A 26378-nucleotide genomic window follows, 5' to 3' on the forward strand; every position below is an offset into this window, starting at 1 on the left:
GTGAGTATGAACTGTTTGAGTCAAAGGCCTGTTTCTGTCTTGTAACCCGTATGTTATTACCAGGAGCCAGTTACAGGGACTGCGCATTAAATATTATGGGCAATTCCATAAGATTTTTCCTGCACTTCATGATTTATAAAGTTCTGTTGCTTTCAGGAAAATTCGTGTGATAAGTTTCACTTGTTTGTCTGCACCCTGGATGAGCTGTTACCTTAGTGTTAAGATTCTGGATGCAATTGTCAACAGGATTGATTTTTTTTTTAAACAGATTGGCCACTTAAATCTTTTGCTTTTACTATTCACCGTGTATATTGGACAAATGTTCCCACAAGCAACCCAGTGGTGTGGGGGCCAAATATGGCAGGTTTTAAAACATCATCTGTTAACTCTTTTAATGATTTAAAATTGTTTTTTAATAGGCTTTATCAGAGTGTGCGGTAACATTGAAAACAATTCATCTCAAGAGGGTAAGGATCTTTTGTTCTTTTATCTCCAATTTGTTTGATTTTAAAATTAGAAACCAATCTTGAGCATGAAAGTGAAAGCAAATCCTGTTGATAGTGGAAATCTGAAAAAAAAAGCAGGAAATGCTGGGAATGTCCTGGAGATCAGTCAGAGAAAGGAACAGATTCAGCCTTGCATGTCATTGACTTCTTAAGTGATCCTAGAACACAAGTCACCTGAGGCATTGGCTGTTTCTCTCCACAGATATTGACCGACCTCTAGAGTATTCCCAACATTTTTAGTGTTTGTTCCATTTTTAATTTCATTGCTAACTGAATGTCACCATATCTGTTCTGTTATGTTTGTGCATTTCAGGGGCCTGAATTCATTCAGTATCTTCAGCAGGAATATTTGCAGTCATTACAGGTAGCCCCAGAAATAAGCCAGGTTAGTGAGATTGAAATATTTTTACTTTGGAGCATCAGTTTTCTTCTAACTGTGTTATTGCAAATACAGATCCAATTTGTTTGATTTTAATATTAGAAACCATTCTTGAGCATGAAAGTGAAAGCAAATCCTGTTGATAGTGGAAATCTGAAAAAAGCAGGAAATGCTGGGAATGTCCTGGAGATCAGTCAGAGAAAGGAACAGATTCAGCCTTGCATGCAACATGCAGGTCCCCTGCATCTTTGCATTTTGGCTGTTATGGAATTCTGGAGACAATGGGACACAAATTAATTCACAGTAGCATGTACTAACAGAGCAATAATTGTGTAACTGCTCCCTTTTGGATTTATTCTGATTTTATTTTTGGATTAATTCCAGCTCCTCTGTGTTATGGAGACCAGAATTGCTCATTGGTCTCACAATACAAGATGTTTTACACTATTTAGAAGTTAAAATAGAATTTTCTGACAAAACAAGAACCATAGAACACTACCTTACAGAAAACAGGCCATTCGGCCCTTCTAGTCTGTGCTGAAACATTATTCCGCTAGTCCCGTTGACCTGCACCCAGTCCATAACCCTCCAGACCTCTCCTGTCCATGTATCTATCCAATTTATTTTTAAAACTTGAGTGAGCCCGCATTTACTACATCAGATGGCAGCCCATTCCACACTCCTACCACTCTGAGTGAAGAAGTCCCCCCTAAACCTTTCCCCTTTCACCCTAAAGCCATGTCCTCTCGTACTTATCTCTCCCAATCTAGGTGGAAAGAGCCAACTCACACTTACTCTGTCTATACCCCTCATAATTTTGTAAACCTCTATGAAATCTCCCCTCATTCTTCTACGCTCCAAGGAATAAAGTCCTAACCTGTTCGATCTTTCCCTGTAACTCAACTCCTGAAGACCCGGCAACGTTCTAGTAAATCTTCTCTGCACTCTTTCAATCTTACTGATATCCTGCCTATAGTTAGGTGACCAGAACTGCACACAATAACGAAAACAGAATTTGGAGCAAAGTAAAGCTGCACCTCCCCCACCATCCACACCCCTCTCCCATCTCTTAGTTTCTTCTGGTAATTGAAATAAAATAAAATGAAATCTGAAAGCAATGCTTCACAGCCATATTTGTCGGGTGAATGGGATTTGCTTGATAGAGGCTCATTCATTATGCTGGGTGCAGATTCACTTGTGTGATTTTGATATTAAATTTCAGCCACAGAATGGCTACACACTGAAAGCTGGAATACAGGCCGGTTGTGAATGCCAGGCTTATGGACACTCCTACATATGCACGAGCTCCAATAATAATATTAAATTCAAAAGTCTAATGTACATGCATACATTCATCCCTACGAACAGCAGAACTAGTTTCCTCTCTTTCTCCCCTTTTTAGTAATTGCTGTTTCTTACCATAAGAGTCATAATTACACAGCAAAGAAGTAGGCCCTTTTTGCTTCTCACTGCCTCAGTAAAGCAGCCAGCATAATCAAAGACCCCACCCACCTGGGACATTATCTCTTCACTCCCTACACCCATGGCCCCCCCCCCCCACCCCTTCCATCTGGCAGAAGGTATAAAAGCCTTATAGCACGTATCACCAGAATGAAGGACAGCTTCTACCCCACTGTTATAAGACTACTGAATGACCCCCTTGTGTAATAAGATGGACTCCTGACCTCAGTCTACCTCATTGTGACCTTGCACCTTATTGTCTGCCTGCACTGCACTTTCTCTGTAACTGTAACCCTATTCTGCATTCTGTTACTGTTTTACTTTGTACTACCTCAATGCACTGTGTAATGAATTGATCTGTATGAAAGGTATGCAAGGCAAATTTTTAACTGTACCTTGTTACATGTGGCAATAATAAACCAATTTACCAACTTTACCTTCGGCCCACCTTGTCTGTGCTGACCAAGTTGCCTTCCTGAGCTAGTCCTGTTTCCCTGCATTTGGCCTGTATCTCTCTAAACCTTTTCTATCCATGTACTTGTCCAAATGTCTTTTAAACACAGTTGTACCTGTTTCTCCTATCCGTCTTGTTTTTGATGCCATTTATTACAATACTGTGGAGATATGGTTACCGCATAAAATCATTTTATGCATTTTTCAACTTGTGGACAAAGTCAACTTAAGAACATTTGTAAAAACAACCTGTTTCATTTCCCGGGGACAGCTGATGATGCTGCCATTCAGCAGCCTTGGTAAGTTGGGTGTTGTCCATGCAGGAACTATTTTAGTTATTCAGCCCTTCATTAAGACCGGGAAATGTTGCAGGTGTCTGATGTCAGAAAAAGGGGAAAATCTCGCACAAAGTAAATAAAATGATCTGTGACGTGCTTGAGATAGACGAGAAGAAAGGCTTAAAATGTGCAGTTAGATACAAGGGAAGCATGAAAAATCAGCATGGTTGCAGCCGCCCAGATTGGAGGATTAAAAAGCAGGTTAACACCAGAAATGGCTCGGGGGGAGGTACTCCCGTACCACTTGACTACTCCTGTCTGTCGTATGTTGCCAGTACTTGGGCATGAGATTGATCTGGGATTATTTTGCACCTTCACTGTTGCTCCCTGTTCCTTTATTCCCGAGCAGTGGAAGCATAGAAGAGAGGTCTCTCTTGCCCTGCCAGACACACCCCAAGATTGGCTGCAGGGGGTCACTTGTAACAACCTGGGAGTATTTAAATGTGACAGATTTCCTACCTGCTTTCCCTTTTGTTTGTAAAATAAGTTCTTCACCTTCAGTGTTTTAAAACACAAAGTTCTCTTTTTTAATAATCTAATGTTGGAGAATGGCAAAAGAAATCAAATGTGTTTGTATTTTTTATATACAGGAGTTCTGTCAAGCACTTCAGCAACCTGATGGCAAAATTTTTAAAAATTATCTAAAGGTAAGTTGACAAGGGGGGAAAATGTGTGTAAGTATAGAAATGATATTTATTTGGTAGTTATAAATCTTCAACAGATATCTTGCAACCTCCGTTAGTCACAATCATTACTGGCACAGTGAAGTTGCTTTTTTTTAAAATTTTTATTTACAGTGTGGCAACAGGCCCTTCCGGCCCAAAGAGTCTGCGCCGCCCATTTTAAACCCCAAATTAACCTGCCCATACGTCTTTAGAATGTGGGAGGAAACCGGAGCACCCAGTGGAAACCCACGCAGACACGGGAGAATGTACAAACTCTTTACAGACAGTGACGGGAATCGAACCCCGATCGCTGGCGCTGTAATAGCGTCGCGCTAACCGCTACGCTACCGTGCCGCCCCTTATCTTTCTCTGAAGCTGTTCACCAGCCATCTTATGGGGTTGTTGGTACTTGTGGGCATGTTACCCCATACATATTTGTCCATATATAAGCCTTGGTTTTCCTCCATATTTCCTTATGACATAGGCTGCTTCAACCCATCAAATCCATGCTGGCTCACAGTGCAGTCCCATTTCCCCCACTCATTCTCTCCCTGCAACCTATTCTCCCCACATTCCCATCAACTGCCCTCAGGTTCTACAACTCACCAACTCATTAGGGGCAATGTACCTACCAGTGCACCCATCTTTTGGGGTCACAAGATCACAAGACAAAGGAGCGGAAGTAGGCCGTTCGGCCTGTCGAGTCTGCCCCGCCACTTCACCATGAGCTAAACTATTCTCCCATCTAGCCCCAATTCCCAGCCTTTTCCCCATATCCCTTGATACCCTGACTAATTAGATACCTATCAATCTCCTCCTTAAACACCCCCAATGATCGAGCCTTACAGCTGTATGTGGCAATGAATTCCATAAATCCACGACCCTCTGGCTAAAGAAATTTCTCCTCATCTGTTTTAAATGGGTACCCTCTAATTCTAAGACTGTGGCCTCTTGTCCTGGACTCACCCACCAAGGGAAACAAAGCCACATCTACTCTGTGGGAGGAATCCAGAGCACCTGGGAAAGCCCATGTGTTCATGGGGAGAGCATACAAACACAGACCACCAGAGGTCAGTACTCAACATGAGAGCTAGATCTGTGAGGCAGAAACCTCACCAGCTGCACTATTGCTGCCATCACAGCTGAGCTCAAACTCAACAACCAACTTGTCCTTTCCGTGATACCAGAATTAGCTGCCCGGGAATTATCCTCTTCTAGTAGATCAAGGAGGCTAATTGGGAGCACACTCCCTCCATTTGCCTTCTAGAGTGAAAATATCTCAGCACATTAAACTTGAGTCTGTAGTTCAGTTAATTTGGTAATTAGTTTATTATTGTCACATGAAAATATAGTGAAAATCTTGTTTGCACACCCTCCAGACAGATCATTCCATACACAAGTACATTGAGGTAGTACCAAAATGCAGAGTATAATGTTAGTTACAGAGAGAGTGCGTGCAGGAAGACACAGTGCAAGAGCTACGACAAGGTAGATTGAGAGATGAAGAGTTCATCTTTAGCATACGAGAGGTCTGTTCAAGTGTTAGAACAGTGGGACAGAAGCTGTCCTTGAACTGATGATGCGTGTTCTCTCTTCTCCCCTCTTCATGGGAGAGAGAAGAGAGAATGACCAGGGTGGGAGGGGTCCTTGATTACATTGGCTGCTTTCTTGAGGTGCTTTTCACAAGAGATGAAGGTAGAGAAGTGGGAGTAGGCTATTCACCACTTTACACCTGGTCTGCCATCTGGATATGTCGTGGATGATCTACTTTCCCACACAATTCCTCTATTTCTTGATTTCCCTACTATGTGAAAACAAATTTTGTTTGTGTTTAAATATGCTCGTCATTGACAGCCCATGGCAGGGGAGGGTATTCCAGAGATTCACACCTTTGTTTAAATATGATCATCATTGACAGCCCATGGCAGGGTAGGGTATTCCAGAGATTCACACCTTCGAGTGAAGAAATTTCTTCACATTTGTCCTCAGTGGTTAACTCTGGATTCTGATCCTCATTTCTAGACTGGTCAGAAAAGAGAAATTAAATGCGATCACCTCATGATTCTTCGGAACTCTAGGAACTATTGGCCTAGTGTACTCAATCTCTTCCTGTTGGGGGACACAATATTCCAGGATTTGGTATATTAAACATTTTATCACTCTCCTTCTAAAGCAAGTATATCCTTCCTTGGATACGAAGACTAAAATTGCACCCTGGTCTCATCAAAGCCATATTTCATTACAATAAGAGCACTTTACTCTTGTGTCCCAATCACTTTGTAACAAAGGCTATAAAACCATTTTCTTTCCTGGTTGTTTTGCTGGACCTGCAAGAAAATGTTGTGATTCTTCAAGGATGCCCAGGTTTTTCATACCAGTCTCTTGCCATTTGAAAAGTACTCTGCTTTTCTGTTTTCCTTAAACTTGATTAACTTTGCATATCGCTACATTCTATTTCATCTGCTATATTCTCCCACATTTAATTTATGTACACCCCTCTGTGAACTCACCTAAACACCACGTAGTTCTGTTGGCAAACATGGACACACTGTACCTGGTCATTGTTTATAGATTTGTGAACAGCTGGGATGCAAACACTGATCCTTCCAGTTACAGGTTGCCAGCCTGAAAGTTGCTTATGATTTCTACATTAACCAATACGAAATGAAGGCTAAAATGTTACAAACAATACTATTTCTGCTTCTTTGTGTGCCAACTTATTGAATGCTTTATGAAAAATTAGTGCACTAAACTGTTCTATTTATTCCCCTTGTTTGGGATGTGTTTGTGGATTAACATGATATCGTTCATAAATCTATTATTCCAGAAGTAATGATTTTCTAGTTATCCTGATACAATGTCTATATTTACAATATAATTCTCAATGTCATAACTCTTTCTTAAATATCTTTAACTTGGTTCCCACGGTTAAACCACATTTCCCATGAGGTTTTAATTCCCTGCCAGAATCCATATTTGTTGTGAAATATAGATTATTAAATGGATCATGGCTATGATATTCACTAAGTGGGTAATACCTAACTTTTTTCTTTTCAATTCTACCACGTCAGAGATGAGTCCTCCACGTTAAAAAAAGATCTGGGCAGGGATACGGGGAATAACTCTGGAAAGTACAAGTGGCCTTAATGGGCATTTATTCTATCTTCAGTTTGCAGAAGCTTGCAATATCTCAGGCAAATTTATGCCCAATTAAACAGCTGAGCATTCTAAACTCTGCAACATTGCGATTTCAAAAAAATCTCTTCCAAAGCTGTCCTAAGCTAGCAGACTAATCAGTTGTTTCTCTTCTCTTGTAGGTGTTCTTTCAGCGAGCGAAGCCTTGAGAATGAATCTGGATTTTTGTTTTAGCATCTCAAAAATCTCTCCGTTTCACTTAATTTATGCAGTTTGCTGAAATTGATTCTTAATTACATTGGAAAAAGCCTTGTGCAGTTCCCAGAAAGGCTGTTTTGTGTAGGCTGCATATTTTAGCTCATTATTTAAATTACATTAAAGTAATTTGTTAACCGATTACTTATTGTCTTATTAGACATTTATTGAGAAAGTGTCAGTGCTATTGCCTAAACACTCATTCCTGTACAATAAACTGAATTATGTGCTGTAGTATGAATGCAGCATCTGAATGCCATAATACACAAGTCTCATATTTTTTGAAAAAAGATTCAGATGAGAAGAGTTCACTGTAAAATATGGAATTGTTCTTGTTAATAGTGGTTGGCCATCACATTATATGTAAATTTCTATGGCTTGATGAGAAAACGTTTGTCGAAGATGTCTAATAAGCTAAACATGAATTTCAGTCCCGGGCATATAATGAACTAAAATAAATTTCAGTCAGATGTCTTTTCCAAGTGTTTTGTTTCTGTTTGGGTGATGTTTTTGCAGTGCTGAGCTCTTATCTTCTACTCAAAGCAACTGTTTAAACAATTTTCTTTTAATCTGTTGGGAGTACCTTTTTCTTTATGAAATGCCATGAGATGTCATTCCAAATGTGAGAGCTAAAAGGACTATTGGAATTATAGAATGGTTATAACACAAGCCCAGCACATTGTGTCTGCACTGGCTCTCAGCCAGAGCAACCCTATTGTTCCAACCTTGATATTTTTCTTAAACAAATGTGCTTTTGACAGTTAACTGTTACTCTTAACATGTTAAGTTTAAAGCAAAAAATAATCTGCTGAAGGAAGTCAGATGGTCAAGCAGCATCTGTGTGGGAAGAGAGGAATTGTCGATGCTCAAGGAAGTCTTTCTAAATGTACAAACATTGGTCGCTACCTTTTTAGGCTTTGAGTTCCAGATCCCACCATGACTTGGGTTGGAGAAAAATATCTTCAGTTCCATCTGCAATCATTCTACCAGCTACCTCAAATGTGATTCCTAGTACTGAGCCCTTTGTGAAGGGAATTGGGTCCTTCACCCCATCTGTGTTGTTTCATAATTTACCGCTTGGTTTCCCTTGTTTCCACCCCCCACCCCCCCCCCCCCCCCCCCCCCCAGGGGAAACTGTAACACACTTCCATACAAGTTCCCAGCCTTGGCAACACATTCAAGTCTCTGAATCCTCTGGTACATTCACATCATCCTTGCAGTGTGGTGAATGGAACACCACAGTTTTCTTAGTTTAGTCCTAACTACTATTTTATTTGGTTCCAGCATGATCTCCCTACTAATTTTCTTCACTGAAATAAAGGCAAATATTCCTGTTAACTAATTAGTATTACTTTATCACATGTACTGAGATACAGTGAAAAGCTTCTGTTTTGTGCCATCCATACAGATCATTCCATACATAAATACATTGAGGTAGTACCAAAGGAAAACAAAACAATGAGAAGTAATGTTATAGTTACAGAGAAAGTACAGTGAAGTAGACTGAAAGATTGAGAGTTCATCCTCATCAACATAAGAGGTCTATTCAAGAGTCTTGTAACTGGGCTAGAAGCTGTCCTCGAGCCAGGTGGTATCTATTCTCACATGTATCTGCCTGATGGAAGGGGAGAGAAGAGAGAATGCCCAGGGTGGGAGGGGATTCCTTAGGCAGTAGGAAGTGGACACTTATTTCTTGGAATCGCACTTCTCTAGCTCACCTGTGTACTTATCGGTCAATGATCTTTCACTTGTAGAAGGTAGAGGCCAGACTACCTTATGTATGGCCCACATGCTGTACAAAGCATAGCATTATGTACACTTTGAACACGAGGTACAATGATCCCACTACTGCAGAGGTTCAATTATCTCTCAACCAGTCGAAGCAAGAGAGTGCATGATCAACCATTCGTTTTTTTTTACTTTCCTTGTATGGCCCTCCTGTAATTTGGCAAGCCTACCTCTGGTCAACATCCAACCATAATAAAAACATCCCTTCGATTCAATCAATTCCTCAACAGACCTGTTTTCACAGGCCACGTTTCCTCTGGGGTTATTAATGCCCAAAAGATGTGTCACCATTCTCTGCAGAGATTGGTTATATTGGGAACCATCTCTTCCTCCATCATTTTCCACAGAGGCCACAGAGCTTTGTCCCCATTCTCTGAGATGCCTTTACCTGTGAACAGTCCACTTATCACTTTTCCCAGGTATCCCACAGCCTGCTTATTGAGACAACAGATCAATTGTCTCGCCTTCAACTGCATCATCTTGCTTGACGTGTCTTTGGGCTGACCCAGGCCCCTCGTTGCCATGGACTTGCCACAAAAACTGCTATAACCCGATGATCTCTAGTAAAGAGAGGTTATCTTTAAGGGAACATTCCAGGGGACTGTTTATTCCTCATTTTGTACTTTTTGAGCCTTGTAGTACACCAAGTTAACTTTGGTGGGGAAGAAATATATTTTTATTTCACTACATTATTTTATACCATAATAGGCAAGTTAACTGCATGTGCTACTTCTCCATGTCCCACGATGTATTTTCCCTTCACCCTGCCCGTCTGCCTCCCACCCTGTCTGCGCCTCACCTTTATCTTCCCATTTGCTTCTCTGTCCCTGATGCCGACCCTGTCTCCTTCCTCTGCCTGCGATGCCCATCTTGAGCTCCCAGTTGCAATTCATTTTAACTCTCTCCCCGCCCCATTCCCATGTCAACCTCGGCATACTCATTGGTCAATGATCTTTCACCTGTCCTCTGCCTCCTCCACTGCCAGGATGAGGCCCAACATAAACTAAAGGATAGTCTACAACCCAATGGCATGAACGTTGAATTCTCCACTTTCAGGTAACTGCACCCCCCCTGTTCCTTTCTCTCCCCTCCTGACCCACCCAGGTGCTCTTGCACACCCCCTTCTTTCCAAACCACCCCCACCAAGCCCAACGTTTTCCAGTTTCTTTCTCCTCCTCCACCTGGTTCAATCTACCCACACACTCAATCCACTGGGTCCCCGATCCCCTCCCCTTCACGTACTGTTGCCATCTTCCAATATCCCTCTCTTATCTGGTTCTACTCATCACCTTATCAGATTCCATAATCTGCAGTCTCCACATCTCCTCCCTGCCTCCGTCTCCACCCTTTCCTCCCCCTCCTGGCTCCCTCTGCCCATGAACCCCTCCTCGCCTGGGTCCACCTATCACCTGCCCGCTCCTGCCTCACCCCTCCCCCTCATCTCTTCATACTGGCCATCTCCCCTTTACACTCTCGGTCCTGATGCAGGGTCTTGACCCAAAACATTGGCCATCCATTTCCCTCCACGGATGCTGCCTGACCCACAAGAGTTCCTCAAGCAGCTTGTTTTTTTTTCCCGTCTGTCTGCCTGTCTTTACCTTGCTCCCTTTCACCTCGAATTTCAAAGTAAACCCACTTTGACTCAATGGGCTTCACTTGGTGGTTCATTCCTTTAAAAGTTAAAATTATGCCACCGATGATCTGGCTTTCTGTTAAATTTGAAACCTAAACTAATAGTCCCCCAATCTCACTTTTCAGAACACAGAACTACTAACTTCCATTTAGAGAGGCACTCACTGATCTGTCCTACTGAGCTATGCGTTGATGGTCATTTTGATGGGCTGTGCTCTGTTTCTGTGAGAATCCATTGTTCTTGTGAGCATCTACACTACCAGCCCATTAAATGCAGTGTCTGACTCAGTTTTGAGAATGCATTTCAGTTCTGCACCCAGTCTTATATTCAGAGTTATACAGCAAGGAAACAGGCCCTTCGGCCCATCTAGTCCCTGCCGCCTGATCTTCTTGCTTAGTCCTATCTACCTGCACCCGGACCATAGCCCTCCAAACCCCTCCCATCCATGCACATATTCAAACTTCTCTTAAATGTTACAATTGAGCCCACATCTACCACTTTGGCTGGCAGCTTGTTCCACACACGCACCACCCTCTGAGTGAAGATGTTTCCCCTTACATATTTCACCTATCACCCTAAACCTATGACCTCTAGTTCTAGCCTCACCCAACCCAAGGGGAAAGAGCCTGCATGCATTCACCCTATCTATAGCAATTGTAATTCTGTATACTTCTACATGATCTCCCCTCATTCTCCTGAGCTCCAGGGAATAAAATCCTAACCTATTCAACCTTTCCCTATAATTCAGGTCCTCCCCAGGTGAGGAACGCCCGACTTCTGGACGGCCCGTACATATGAACATGCATTTGGGAGACCATGGGATGGACTTGCTGGCTGCCATGGGACTGCAGGCATCTTCTGCTGGGTGGGAATGAGGCATCACCCATCCCACCACCCGCACTGCAACAATTGGGGGTTTGGGTTGGGCAGAGCTGGGAGCACCGAGCAGACACACTCGCTGAGTGAGGCCGGCTCACTCTCCCATCCCAGTTGTTTCTGTGACCCTCTCCTACCCACTGTTGTTGTTCATTTCCAACTTATGAACAGTTCCAAGGAAGAGAACCCTGTCATAACCAATGGTGGGACCTGTACCAACCACCCTCTCTGTGGAAAAACTTGCCCCTTAAATCCCCTTTAAATCTTTGCCCTCTCACCTTAGACCTATGCCCTGTTTTAGGCACCCCTACCCCAGAAAAAAGACAGCGACTATCCACCTTATACAAGGTCCTCCTCAGCCTCTTTCACTCCAGGGAAAACAGTCCCAGACTTTCCAATCTCTCCATATAACTCAAGCCCTCCAGTCCTGGCAACATCTAGTGAATCTCTTCTGAATCCTCTCTAGCTTAATTACATCCTTCCTATAACGTAGTGACCAGAACTGCACACGATGCTCCAACTGAGGCCAAACCAACTGTAACATGAAAAATAGTGGAAGTATAAATAGAATCACAAAAGCAAGGGAGGGGAAAATATGTCAAAAGACAGCCAGATGTTTAAAAAATGGTTGTATGAGGAATCCTCATCCCTGGATGGGTGTGTATTATTAAAAGATGTGGGTGCTGCTCACGGGATCTGAAAAAATGATCTTAGTTGCGCTTGAGAAAGTGCTGCTGGTGATTTACCTTAAACTGCTGCAAATATTCTGGTGGAGGTGCTTCCAGTCAGGAATTGTACCCAGCAGCAATGAAATACAGTTCCAAATCGGGGCAGTCTGTGACTTGGAAGCTTGGAGTGATGGGGTTCCAGTGTACCTGTTGCTCTAGTACCTGCTGCACACAGAAGATGAAGATAAAATGTGATCTGAATGCATTAAGGTAATGTGCAGGATTAGAATGAGCAGTCAAAATTCTATTCTCATTTCAAAGCCATGTGTTATGGAACATAGAACATTACAGCACAGTGCAGGCCCCACGGCCCACAATGTTGCGCCGACATTTTATCCTGCTCTAAGATCTATCTAACCTTTCCCTCCCACATAGCCCTCCATTTCTCTATCATTCATATGTCTATCTAAGAGTCCCTTAAATGTCCCTAATGTATCTGCCCTCACAACCTCTGCACTCGATCTATGCCTCTTATCATCTTGTACACCTTTATCGAGTCACCTCTCATCCTCCTTCTCTCCAAGGAGAAAAGCCCGAGCTCACTCAACCTATCCTCATAAGACATGCTCTCCAATCCAGACAACATCCTGAAAATCTCCTCCACATCCTTCCTATAATGAGGCAACCAGAACTGAACACAATACTCCCAAGTGTGGTCTAACCAGAGTTCTACAGAGCTGCAACATCACCTCGTGGCTCTTGAACTCAATACCCCAACTAATGAAGGCCAACACACCATACGCCTTCTTAACAACCCTATCAACCTGCGTGGCAACCTTGAGGTTATAATCTGTATTTTCCATTACAAATCAATATAAAGAAAGGATTAACATTGAACCAGAACACAGAAAATTAGGACCAGGAGTAGGCCATCCAGTCCTCTACCCTTGTTCCACCGTTCAATATGATCATGGATGAAGCTCTATTTCGATACTATAATCCTGCCTTCTCCCCATACCCCATGCTTAAATATATTCAGTGACTTGGCACCTTTGGTAGAGAGGTTCAAAGAATAGAAATATCCCCTCATCTTAGCCCTAAATGTCTTACCCCATACCCTGAGACTGTGACCCTGACTCGAGGCTCCCCAGCCAGGGGTACATCCTCCCTTCATCCACCTGATGAGCCCTGTCAGAATTTTGTGTGTGTTGTGAAACAAGTTCGAAAGGTCTCAAAGGGCAAGGACTCTGGACACAGTCTTTGGAGTTAAAATGATTTATTTACAAAGACAAACGTGGGGAAAAGGTAACGGGGGCAACACACACACACACAGGTGATAGCGAGCGTGGGGGAAATCGCAACAAGGGTAAGATACCCACAACGAACTGGATACATACGATCAAAGAACAGTCAATACAATACCTGCCACCCCTTGATTCAGTGTCGGCATAGCTCTATGCTAGAGGGATATCCTAACTAATTTCTCTTAAGCAGTGCACAGTTTACCTCAGCATCCCTTGGAGACAAAAAAGAGAGAGAACCACGCACATGCGGCACTCTTTATAGTGCTGGAGGGCTGGGGGTGGTCCAGCCCAGGTAGTTCAAAAGGGCCAATGGCCCAGTGCCAGCAAGAACTAATTGATCACTGGAGACCAATCGTGAGGTGAGCACTTGATGGGTGGGGTGGAGCTGGGCCTTGATTGACAGTGGTGTGTCTTCCGACCAGGTAGGGGCAGTGTTGTCACGTGACAGCCACGACCCTCCACAACATGGTGTATCAATGAGATCTCTCATTCTTCAAAATTCTACTGCACACTCTCTATTCCTATCATATCCTTCCTGTAGTAGGGCAACTAGAACTGTATAGAATACTCCTAGTGCAGTCTAACCAATGTCTTGTACAATTGCAACATGACATCCCAATTCTTATACTCAATCATTGGCCTATGACGGCAACAATACAGTATGATTTTTCACTACCCTACGCAGTTGGCGGTGTGGAGGGAAAAGTGAGGGACTCGAAGTTCTGTCATTTGGAAGAAGTATCTGTTCTTTCTTTTACTTGGGTGTAAAAATTCCAAGGCACCATTGGAAAGTGAAGCTATGAATCTATGAAGGGAAATGGACAGTCGATGTTTTGGGTCAGAACCCTTCATCCAAGCAGTAGAATGGGCCAAATGGTCTCATATTCTGTTGTTTAATTCTATGGTTTCCCTTGGCTGATCTGGTGGGCGAGTCCAGGACAAGAGGGTACAGTCTTAGAATTAGAGGGTACCCATTTAGAATAGAGATGAGGAGAAATTTCTTTAGCCAGAGGGTCGTGGATTTATGGAATTTGTTGCCACATACAGCTGCGGAGGCCCGATCATTGGGGGTGTTTCAGGAGGAGATTGATAGGTATCTAATTAGTCAGGGTATCAAGGGATATGGGGAAATGGTCAGGAATTGAGGCTAGATGGGAGAATAGTTTAGCTCATGGTGAAGTGGCGGAGCAGACTCGATGGGCCGATTGGCCTATTTCTGCTCCTTTATCTTGTGATCTGTTTCTTAAAATATAGTTTTGAGGCAGTGTCCCCTCCTTGACTTCACTGTTCTCTCCACTGATGTTGACTGGCCCGTGCTTTTTACAGGTTTGCCACACTTCTTGTGTGCAATTGGGGTCTTCTCCCCCTTCCCCTGCAGGCCAGGTACAAAACTGTGAGGATGCCAGAAGCTCAGTGGTGGAGAGCAGCCAGTGGGTCCATGGTTAGCAGGAGAAGCAGCCAGTGGGTCCATGGTTAGCAGGAGAAGCAGCCAGTGGGTCCATGGTTAGCAGGAGAAGCAGCCAGTGGGTCCATGGTTAGCAGGAGAAGCAGCCAGTGGGTCCATGGTTAGCAGGAGAAGCAGCCAGTGGGTCCATGGTTAGCAGGGGAGCAGCCAGTGGGTCCATGGTTAGCAGGAGAAGCAGCCAGTGGGTCCATGGTTAGCAGGGGAGCAGCCAGTGGGTCCATGGTTAGCAGGACACCTCCCACCACCTCCTCCCCACCCAGATCTGCTGGGAACCGGAACTTTCCGCGTCGCTGCCGGACGCTAAAGGCTGCTGCACACGGAAGCGGCGGGGAGGAGAGGCCGAAGCCGGAAACGGGCGGCTCGGAGCGGAGTCGGGAGGTAAATAAACGGCGAGCGGGTCCCGGTCACGGCCCCCCCCCCCCCCGACCCACCGTCCCGGTCACGGCCCCCCCCCCCCGACCCACCGTCCCGGTCCCGGTCACCGCCCCCCTCCCCGATCCACCGTCCCGGTCCCGGTCACCACCCCCCGACCCCCGGTCACCGCCCCCCCACCCCCCCCCCCCGACCCACCGTCCCGGTCCCGGAGACCGCCCACCCCTCGACCCCGTTATCCTCCCCGGACACTCCCCTGACCCCCACACGCTGCCATGGTGATGGATCCCGGCCTGGACCCTCTTTCCCGCCCCCCCCCCACCTCCAAGGGGTTCTGGACCCTATCCTTTCCCCCCATCCCCGCTCTCTCCTCCCCCCCATCCCTCCTTCCCCCTTTCCCTCCCCCCATCTCCCCATCCTACCTCCCTCTCCCCGTCCTACCTCCCTCTCCCCGTCTCCCCGTCCCACCCCCATCCCCCACCTCCTTCCCCCATCCCCCACCTCCTTCCCCATCCCCCACCTCCTTCCCCCATCCCCCACCTCCTTCCCCCATCCCCCACCTCCTTCCCCCATCCCCCACCTCTCCCCATCCCACCTCTCCCCATCCCACCTCGCCCCCCATCTCCCCATCCCTCCCCGTTCTACTCCCCCACCTCGCCCCCTTCCCACCTCGCCCCCATCCCCCCCTCCCCCCCTCCCCCCTTCCCCCCCTCCCCCCCCCTTCCCCCCCTCCCCCCCCCCTTCCCACCTCGCCCCCCTTCCCACCTCGCCCCCCTTCCCACCTCGCCCCCTTTCCCACCTCGCCCCCTTTCCCACCTCGCCCCCCATCTCCCCATCCCACCTCCTCGCCCCCTCCTCCCCCATCCCTCCTACCTTCACCATCCCCCCTCCCCTCATACCACCAGGGGTTCTGGACCCTCTCTGCCCACCACTCTCCCTCTCTGAGGCTCTGTCCTGTCACCCCCCTGCCTGGGACCCTGGTTGGCCAGTTCAAGATCAGAGTGTTCTACCTCACTCGTGTAATGACAGACATTGGAAGCATTTCATCATCCACATTCATTAACAGAGTCACAACGCAGTATTTTAACTGTAGGGCTTAATGTGATCTAGTCTTGTCTATTGATGCAAATTAATGTGTCATGGTGCCCGTGATTATTCCACTGTTGAGTGATTCTGGGCAGTAATCAGCGATCCATGTTTTGTTTTGGAAATTCTATGTTAATTCAACTTTAGTTAATTCAGCGGGTTTACTCAAGTGCTTGCCTATATAGTTTATAATTTGCAATTTTGATTAAATTTAGGCGCACTGCTCTTCAAAGCTTGAGAATTCCAAAATTCAGATCAGTAGACGTTTTTGACAAGAAAATAAGGGATTGCAGAACCTAGGTTGGTGCAAGAAGGTCCAGTTCAATCATAATCAAACTGAATCAAGGAGAATAACCTACAGTTCCCATGATATAATGGTAATAAAGTTAGCCCATTACTTCTGACATTCATAGATCCTGCCAGAATTGACTTGCGGAGTTCCTCCAGCATTTTGTGTGTGTCGCTCCAGATTCCAGCATCTGCAGAATCTCTTGTGTCCATTACTTCTGGTCTTGTGGAGGAAAGGACATAAGGCATTGTAAAGTTTCAGAAAAAATGTGGGATGATCATCTCACTTATTCCAACCATTCTTGATTCAAAGGGTAATATTTCAGGGTAACAGACTGCATGCTTGAGACCGACACTTGAAGGATCTGCTGTGAGGAAATACCTATGATTCTGAGCAGATTAATCTTTTGGGAAGTGTAGTTGAATAGGTTTCCAGCAATTGCCACTGAGTCATCCTGAAACTGGGTGTCAAATCTCCTCTCTGCTCTCTCTGCAGCTTTCTGAATAGAAGGGATTTCAAACACATCAGACATGCAGAGCACAACGAATTATCTCTGGCTCATCTCCGATATACTTGGCCAAGGAGCCACTGCTAATGTCTATCGTGGGCGGCATAAGGTGAGCTCCGGCAGAATGTCATTGACTTGAAACGTTAATTCTGTTTCTCCCTCCCCAGCTGCTACCTGTCCTGTTGAATGTTTCTTACATGTTTCTGGTCTGGAGGGTTAAACTAATCATCATCAAAAGCATAATCAAAGACCCCACCCACCCGGGACATTCTCTCTTCTCTCCTCTTCCATCAGGTAGAAGATACAGGTGCCTGAGGACGCGTACCACCAGACTTAAGGACAGCTTCTACCCCACTGTGATAAAACTATTGAATGGTTCCTTTATACAATGAGATGGACTCTGACCTCATGATCTATCTAGTTGTGACCTTGCACCTTATTGCACTGCACTTTCTCTGTAGCTGTGACACTTTATTCTGTACCATTATTGTTTTTACCTGTACTACCCGAATGCACTCTGTACTAACTCAATGTAACTGCACTGTGTAATGAATTGACCTGTACGATCGGTTTGTAAGACAAGCTTTTCACTGTACCTCGGTACAAGTGACAGTAATATACCAATACCAAAATGGTACTGCTGCTTGGCTGGTGATAGATTTAGAACAATATTTTTATTTCAGTGAAGTAATTAAATTTTCTTTTGAAACGCAGGGTGTTACCACACTCAATTTATTTCATATCTTCTCAAAGTATGACAAAAATGTTCATAATTATTTTTGCTCTGAATTAGGTCACAGTTATAGAGCATGGACACAGGCCCTCTGGCCCAATTCATCCAAGATGCCCATCTAAGTTAGTTCCATTTGGCCCGTATCCCTCTCCTGTCCACGTACCTGTCCAAGCACCTTTTTAAATGTTGTCATTATACCTGCCTCAACCACTTCCTCTGGCAGCTCGTTCCATATACGCACCACCCGCTGTTTGAGAAGTTGCCCCTCATCCCTTTTAAATCTTCCCCCACTCACCTTAGACCTATGCCCTCTAGTTTTTGATTCCCTTTCCCCGAAAAAAAGACTGTGCGCATTAACCTTCTCTGTGCTCCTCATGAGGTCACCCCTCATCCTCCTACACTCCAATGAATAAAGTCCTAGCCTGCCCAACCTCTTCCTATAACTCAGCCCCTTGAGTCTCTGCAGCATTCTTGTAAATCTTTTTTGCATTCTTTCCAGCTTAATGACATCTTTCCTATAACAGGGCAGCTAAAACTGTGCACAGAATCCAGAAACAAAGTAAACAGACTAACAAAAACAGAAAATGGGAAAAACGCTCAGCAGGTCAGGCTGCATCTGTGAAAGAGAAACAGTCAACAGCAGACCTGAAACATTGACTATTTCTCTTTCCACAGATACTGCCTGACCTGCTGAGTTTTTCCAGCATTTTCTGTTTATTTGTTTCAGGTTTCCAGTACCTGTGGTTGTTTTTTGTTTGATTTTTCTTTTAAGTGGGTTAACAGTTCTTGGGATCTCCAGGCTCGGTTGTAATCATGTCTGGTATTGGTTTATTATTGTCACTTGTACCGAGGTACAGTGAAAAACTTGTCTTGCATACCAATCGTACAGGTCAATTCATTACACAGTGCAGTTACATTGAGTTAGTACAGAGTGCATTGAGGTAGTACAGGTAAAAACAATAACGGTACAGAATAAAGTGTCACAGCTACGGAGAAAGTGCAGTGCAATAAGGTGCAAGGTCACAACAAGGTAGATCGTGAAGTCATAGTCCATCTCACTGTATAAGGGAACTGTTCAATAGTCTTATCACAGTAGGGTAGAAGCTGTCCTTAAGTCTGGTGGTACGTTCCCTCAGGCTCCTGTATCTTCTACCCGATGGAAGAGGAGAGAAGGGAGAATGTTCTGGATGGGTGGGGTCTTTGTCTTGGTGAAGCAGCCAGCATAATCAATGAGAGGCAGAGATAGAGTCCAAGGAGGGGAGGCTGGTGTCCATGATGCGCTGGGCTGTGTCCACAACTCTCTGCAGTTTTTTGCGGTCCTGGGCAGAGCAGTTGCTGTACCAAGCCATGATACATCCAGATAGGATGCTTTCTATGGTGCATTGGTAAAAGTTGGTGCAAGTCAAAGGGGACAAACCAAATTTCTTCAGCCTCCTGAGGAAGTAGAGGCACTGGTGAGCTTTCTTGGCTGTGGCATCTACGTGATTTGACCAGGACAGGCTGTTGGTGATGTTCACTCCCAGGAACCTGAAGCTCTCAACCCTCTCGACCTCAGCACCATTGATGTAGACAGTTGCATGTACACTGCCCCCTTTCCTGAAGTCAATGAGCAGCTCTTTTGTTGACATTGAGGGCAAGGTTGTTGTCATGACACCATTCCACTAAGCCCTCTATCTCCTTCCTGTACTCCGCCTCATCGCTGTTTGAGATACGGCCTACAACGGTGGTATCATATACAAACTTGTAGATGGAGTTAGAGCAGAATCTGGCCACACAGTCATGAGTATATAGGAAGTAGAGTAGAGGGCTGAGGACGCAGCCTTGTGGGGCACCAGTGTTGAGAATAATCGTGCCAGAGGTATTGCTGCCTATCCTCACTGATTGCGGTCTGTTTGTTAGAAAGTCAAGGATCCAGTTGTGGAGGGAGGTGTTGAGCCCTAGGTCTCAGAGTTTGGTGACAAGCTTGCTTGGGATTATTGTATTGAAGGCAGAGCTGGAGTCAATAAACAATAGTCTAATGTAGGTGTCTTTACTGTCCAGATGCTCCAGAGCATCTGAGGGTAGGGCCAATGTAGGGAGGAACTTTCCATTCTGTGTTTCTTGGCAAGTTTCAGCCCTGAGAAATGATGTACCTATGGTAGGGTTTGGTTGTTTGAGAAGGGGGTCTACTCATTATATTCTGGGCATTGTGAATGTGGAGCAGGCTCAATGGATATCTTTCAACTTTCTTAGAAGCTTGAGGAGATTTGGCATGTCACCAAATGCTCTGACAAACTTCTACTGAATCGCTGTTGAAAGTATCCTGACTGGTTGTATCATGGCCTAGTACAGCAATTCCAACACACAGGAACGCAAGAGGCTGCGGAGAGCAGTGGACACAGCCTGGTCCATCTCGGGCACAGCCCTCCCCACCATTGGCAGCATCTACAGGAGGTGCTGCCTCAAGAAAGCAGCGTCTATCATTAAGGAACCCCGCCATCTGGGTCATGCCTTCTCACTGCCTGAATTCCCACACTGCCACGTTCCGGAACAGCCACTTTCCTAAACCTTCAGGTTCTTGAACTGACCTGCACAATCCTAACCCGACCTCAGCAACAGAACACTACAGACCTCCTCTTCCACTGCCAGGGACTGGTCTCTGATTGGGGGTGTTTTTTGCACAGTTCTTGTTTTCTTCACTGTTGTATAATTTGTCTATAATTTTTGTCCTAAGTCTTGTTTGAACCTACGTGCCTGTGAAGCTGCTACAGCAAGTTTTTCGTTGTACCTGTGTCTCACCATACTTGTGCACATGACAATAAACTCGACTTGACAATGTCATGTAGGTGCAGACCAGCATCTTTGGAAATAGTGCCTTCCAGTCTCAACCTGTGGTAGCGGAACGTATGTCCCCTGCCCAAGCCAGGATGCTGCACTTTCTAAACCACAAGGTATTGCAAGAGGGCTCAATGGTGGAACAGGACAACTGGTAGAACTTTGGTTTGGGTTATGAAAATGAGATTGGATAACATTCAACAATATTGTTTTCAAAAGGTCAACTTCCCACGTGTATCCTCCGTCACTGCTTCCTCTTTGGGTGTGTACAGCAACCAGTTTTTTTAATAGCAAAGAGCTCATTTCCTATCAGTCAAGTTCTTAAATTGCCGCATTTTGCAAGAACTTCCCCCATTGAAATGTAATCAAACAGTAATTTACCAATGGTCTTATCAGTGTCGCATTAATTCAACACCAAAATTTTGCAGATGTTGGAAGTCTGAAATAAAAGCACAAAGTGCTGGAAATACTCAGTGGATCAGGCAGCATCTGTAGAAAGAGCAACAGCTGCTGTCTCAGGTCAATGACCTTTCATATCTGTGTAAGGGCCAATTAATCAGAGACATTAGCTCTGTTTTTCTCTCTCTACAGATGCAGCCTATCCCTCTCAATCCAGTACTTTGTTTTTGCACCGTGCTTGTTTCATACTTGGTCTGCTTGTTTTGCTCGGTAATCATCTTGGCTTCAGGTCCAAAAGTTTGAGGTCTTGTATTGATGGGCTGATGCCACCCCGGCACAGAATTAAGCAAAGGATGCATCGTTTGAGGTGATATACTGCAGAGCTAAGGGAGTCACAGAGATGCAGCAAGTGGAGCTGCTGCCTGCCAGGTTCGGTCCTGACCTCGGGTGCTGTCTGCATGGAATTTCCTCCCACATCCCAAAGATGTGCAGGTTGGAAGGTTAATTGACCATTGTAAATTATCCTTGGTGTGTAGGTGAGAAAAGGTTCTTTCGGGTCTCAAAGGCAGAGGTATCCAGACACAGTCTTTGGATTTTAAAAAGAATTTATTTACGAAGACAAACGCGGGAACAGAATGACGGGAACGGATGCACACTCACACGCACGCACTTGGGTAATCGCGAAACGTGAGGGGAGTTGCAACGGGGGTGAGGTGCGCTCACACACACAGTAAGCTAGTTACAGATGGTCAGGGAAAAACGTAATACGGTGCCTGAACCCCTCCCTGCCTCTGGGAGGAGCAACGGCTGTACACTACTGGGAATCTACTTAAAAACACCCCTAAACCCCTGTGGATGTGCACACTCTTACCAGTGGCCCATCAACGTGGTTTCAACCCCAGCAGCAATCAAAAGAGGAAGGGCCACACATGTGGCATCCTTTATTGTGCTGGAGAGCTGGGTGGAGCTAGCTCAGGTAATTCAAGAAGTCCAATGGGTCTGGGTCGGGGCCAGGTATGAGAGGTGTGCGCAGGGACCAATGGTCAGAGTTTGCTGCTGATGGCTGGGTGGGGCTAGACCCTGATTGACAGTGGTGTCACTTTCGACCAGTACTCAGTGGTGTCACATGACAGCCATGACCTTTCACGTTACGGGTGAGTTGAAAGAATTGAGGAAAGTTGATGGGAGCGGGGAGAGAATGAAATGAGATTAGTGTAAATCAGTGGCTGAAGGTCTCGTTTCCACGCAGTATGACTCTGTGACACAATAAACTGAAGTGACTCTGCTTGTTCCTGCAGTTTGGGTAGCCATCAAAGATCTGATGATGCTGCTCGGAGGAGCATGGAATCCTCCTAGAGTTCAGGCCGAGGTTGCTTCCTCCGCTGTTGCTACAGAAAAAAAAGTCCCTCGTGCTGAGTTCCCATTCACCTTACTGTTGCTACAAGTCGCTGACGTTGATGGTAGTTGCGCTTGCTTGTATAAGTAACAGTGCTTCACCCTGATGCCTTGCTGTGACACCTCATAACTTTCAATGTTGGGTAACTTTCCACAGAAAACCGGTAACCTGTACGCCATCAAAGTATTTAACAACATCAGCTTTCTGCGGCCAATTGAAGTCCAGATGCGGGAGTTTGAAATCCTTCGGAAACTGAACCATGAGAACATTGTGAAACTCTTCGCTGTGGAAGAGGAGGTATGGAGGTCATGTTGTTGTACTCACCATTTGTCTAATACAATGGACTCGCGCACGTGGGATCAACTTCAGACCATAAGACATAGGAACAGAATTAGGCCATTCGGCCCATCGAGTCTGTTCCGTCATTTGATCGTGGCTGATTTATTTTTCCCTCTCAACCCCATTCTCCTGCCTTCTCCCCATAACGTTTGACACCATTACTAATCAAGAAGATAAGATATCTTTATTAGTCACACGTACACTGAAACACACAGTGGAATGCATCTTTTGCGTAGAATCAAGAACCTATCAACCTCCACTTTAAATGCACCCGATGACTTGGCCTCCACAGCCGTCTGTGGCAATGAATTCCACAAATTCGCCACCTTCTGGCTGAAGAAATTCCTCCTCATCACTACTGTAAAGGGACGTCCTTCTATTCTGAGGCTGTGCCTTCTGGTCCTAGACTCGTACCTAGTTTACACCATGAGTTTTGTCTTGGGTTTTCCACATCTATGTTACTTACTATTTAGACTCCATAATGGTTGTCAGGAACACCACCTCCTCTGTGCTAACTCGCACCAAATCCTGTTCAGGTTGTACTACATTGGATCCTGCTTAAGCATTGCCTCACTGTTAAAATTCTCATCCTTGTCTCGATCCCATCCTGCCTCACCCACTCCTGTCCTCACTGTCTCTCTGAGCTCCTCCAGCCTTTAGCGCAGTAGGATGCTGTGGTAGTTGGTGCTGCCGCCTCAGATCTCTGGGGACCCAGGTACGATCCCGGGTGCTGCGTGTGTGGAGTTTGCATGTTTTCCCAAGGGTTTCCCCAGATGCTCCGGTTTCCTCCCACATCTCAGAGACACGCTGGCAAGTTAATCGGCCACCCTAAAGTTACCCCTCAGTGTAGGAAGAGACAAAAGAATCAGAGAGGATTTGATGGGCATGTGTGACACAGAAGGTTGCAGGGTATGGGGAAGTGGGACCAGTGGGATTGCTCTGTTGGAAGCTAGCATGTACCCAATGGGCCAGATGGCCTCCGCCCATGTTATAATGGGTAAGAAACCAACCCTCCATTATGTACTCCTCTCACTGTGGCATTTTGATCATCTAGCTCACTCTACCATTAGTGGGAGCACCTTCAGCCCAAGTTCCCAAGCTTTGGAATTTTCTCCTTAAACCTTCTCTCTGTCTCTTTGTCTTTCATTCCTCCTTTCAAACACTTCTTCTTAAAGTGCCTCTTCTTGAAGAGGTGGCACAGTAGTGTAGCAGTTAACATAACACTATTACAGCACCAGCGACCCGGGTTCAATTCCCGCCGCTATCTGTAAGGAGTTTGTACGTTCTCTCTGTGTCTGCGTGGGTTTCCTCCAGGTGCTCCGGTTTCCTCCCACATCCCAAAGATGTACGGGTTAGGAGCTGTGGGCGTGCTATGTTGGCGCCGGAAGAGTGGCGACACTTGCAGGCTGCCCCCAGCACATTCTCAGTAACGCAAAAAGATGCATTTCACTGTGTGTTTCGATGTACATGTGACTAATAAATAAATGCCTTATAAATCCACCTCCATCTTCCCTAATATTGTGATTCATTGTCAGTTTTTGCTTAGTAATCCTCCTGTGAATTGCTACTGTTACTACTGCTTTGTTTCTGCTCTGTAGGTTAAACTCTGTAATTTGTGGGATTAGCAGCTTAATCCGTCCTGTGTTTTGTATAGGACTTTATCTCTGAATCCACATCACAATCTGATATTGATCATTTGGCCAGGACGATGGAATTGATGATGTGTGATTTATGCATCACCTTATCTGAAATGTATTAGTAGCTTCAAACTGGAGCATCAGCTATCTTCCATTATGCAGAGACACCATCCACGCATGACGTAATGTGGTGGGTTGTTGGGGCTTCTCAAGTAGAACCACTGTTTCACTTCTGCCACAGGAATGTTTGATTGGACAGCAGGCATGTACCTGCCCCTGTTCATCGTTCCAACTGGAGGCCCCATCTCCCCCTCCACACCAAAAATGACCCAGAGAAGTTGCATACAGTAGAGATAGCTCTACGTTTTTAGCGTGTCACTTTCAATCCCAATTTGCTCCTGTCTTTTTATGTTCAGTTACTTTTCTGCACCATGCGATGCTTCCCTGACATGTGTCCCAAGATGTACTTTGCCAAGTTTCCTGTGTTGGGACGTGCTAGAGGGTTAGGTGGCCGAGTCCTCATTGTATTGAGGCTCCTTGGGTTCTTGATGCAGATGTTGAACTACCACTGGCCATTTTCCAACAGGTTCTGAGGTCCTGGTGAATCTATACGTAGCTCAATGTTAAGGTTTTGTTTTAGCAGTAAATGGGCTAACACATTGACTGTGAAATGTTCTTGTACTTTCTCGTGCAGAATACCAGTCGAAACAAAGTGCTTGTTATGGAGTTTTGTTCTTGTGGAAGTCTGTACACTGTTCTGGAAGAGACAGGGAATGCATTCGGTCTGCCAGAAACAGAGTTCTTGATCGTATTGCGAGATGTAGGTATGTTCTCGATGCTTTTTTTTACTTATTTGTCTTAAATGAAAGCCGAAATTACTGTACTGATTCTTGCACATGAATAGCTTATATTAACGATCTTGGCAAAATAAGATATGGTAAGTTATATTGGGCTTCATCCTCCTATCCCGGACCATTGCCAAAGTGTTGATTTTTCATTTGCCTTGGTAATTCATTATAAGTCCAAATTTATCCCTTTCTTTGCTGGCACCATTGAACTGAGGATTTCTTATTGCTGAAAAAGGAGATCTTTTGGGTATTTGTCTCACTGCAGACCCTTACTGTATCTGTACAAAATATGTCTTGTGCATTTTGTCTTTGCCCTATTTTTCTGAACTTCAGTTTCTTTGATTGTTTAAAAAAAAATCCTGCCTCCCAAAAACTTAACAGAATTTCACAAAGCCTCATTCCTAAATTAAGGTTGTGTGAGACTACTTAATTTATCCAGGATTATAATTTACCCTGGGTTCATATAACATTGTTGGAGGTCAGGATTTGAGGAGAGGTCCTACTTTTAGTGGCTGTGGAGGAATAGAGAGAGAGAGAGAGAGAGAGAGAAAGATTAGTTAAATTTAGAAACTTGTAAAAGGTAAGACGAGCCAGTTCAAACTGATGTGCGTGACTCTGTTGACTGCCAACCTCATTCTTTCTGCTTCTGAACTGGAGTCTTGATGCTCACCAACAGTGGCCGGCATGAACCACCTGCGAGAGAATGGAATAGTGCACAGAGACCTCAAACCCGGAAACATTATGCGTGTGATTGGGGAGGACGGGCAGTCCGTTTACAAGCTCACTGACTTTGGTGCTGCCAGGGAACTGGAAGACGATGAGCAGTTTGTCTCACTTTATGGAACGGAGGAGTATTTGGTAAGAATCAGTCACTTTTAGCCTAAAAGTCAAGTATTTAAAAGCTGAAGGTTGAATCACGGCTTCAGTCACTTTGTCAGAGTTGGATGTTTGTGTCTTGTGGTCAGCATGGAAATAGGTCCTTCGTCCCACTGAGTCCACATCAAACATTACACTGATCCCACATTAACCTC

At 45.1% G+C, this 26378-nt stretch overlaps 2 protein-coding genes across 3 annotated transcripts in view; both read left to right on the forward strand.

The window, feature by feature from the left end:
• Window positions 1-7674, forward strand: part of xpot (exportin, tRNA (nuclear export receptor for tRNAs)) — a 53757-nt gene extending 46083 nt beyond the window's left edge. For both annotated transcript variants that reach the window (XM_052030045.1, XM_052030047.1), the window contains exons 22-25: window positions 420-467; window positions 820-891; window positions 3728-3784; window positions 7120-7674. In XM_052030045.1, the coding sequence (XP_051886005.1) occupies window positions 420-467; window positions 820-891; window positions 3728-3784; window positions 7120-7146 (204 nt within the window). In that variant the 3' untranslated portion in view covers window positions 7147-7674. The remainder of the gene's footprint in view (window positions 1-419; window positions 468-819; window positions 892-3727; window positions 3785-7119) is intronic.
• Window positions 7675-15207: 7533 nt separating this feature from the next.
• tbk1 (TANK-binding kinase 1) overlaps window positions 15208-26378 on the forward strand; it is a 46750-nt gene continuing 35579 nt past the window's right edge. The window contains exons 1-5 of the mRNA XM_052030048.1: window positions 15208-15304; window positions 17169-17290; window positions 22680-22820; window positions 25194-25323; window positions 26024-26205. Of these exons, the coding sequence (XP_051886008.1) occupies window positions 17204-17290; window positions 22680-22820; window positions 25194-25323; window positions 26024-26205 (540 nt within the window). The 5' untranslated portion in view covers window positions 15208-15304; window positions 17169-17203. The remainder of the gene's footprint in view (window positions 15305-17168; window positions 17291-22679; window positions 22821-25193; window positions 25324-26023; window positions 26206-26378) is intronic.

This window comes from Pristis pectinata, chromosome 15, assembly GCF_009764475.1.
Source record: "Pristis pectinata isolate sPriPec2 chromosome 15, sPriPec2.1.pri, whole genome shotgun sequence".
Taxonomy (NCBI): Eukaryota; Metazoa; Chordata; class Chondrichthyes; order Rhinopristiformes; family Pristidae; genus Pristis; species Pristis pectinata.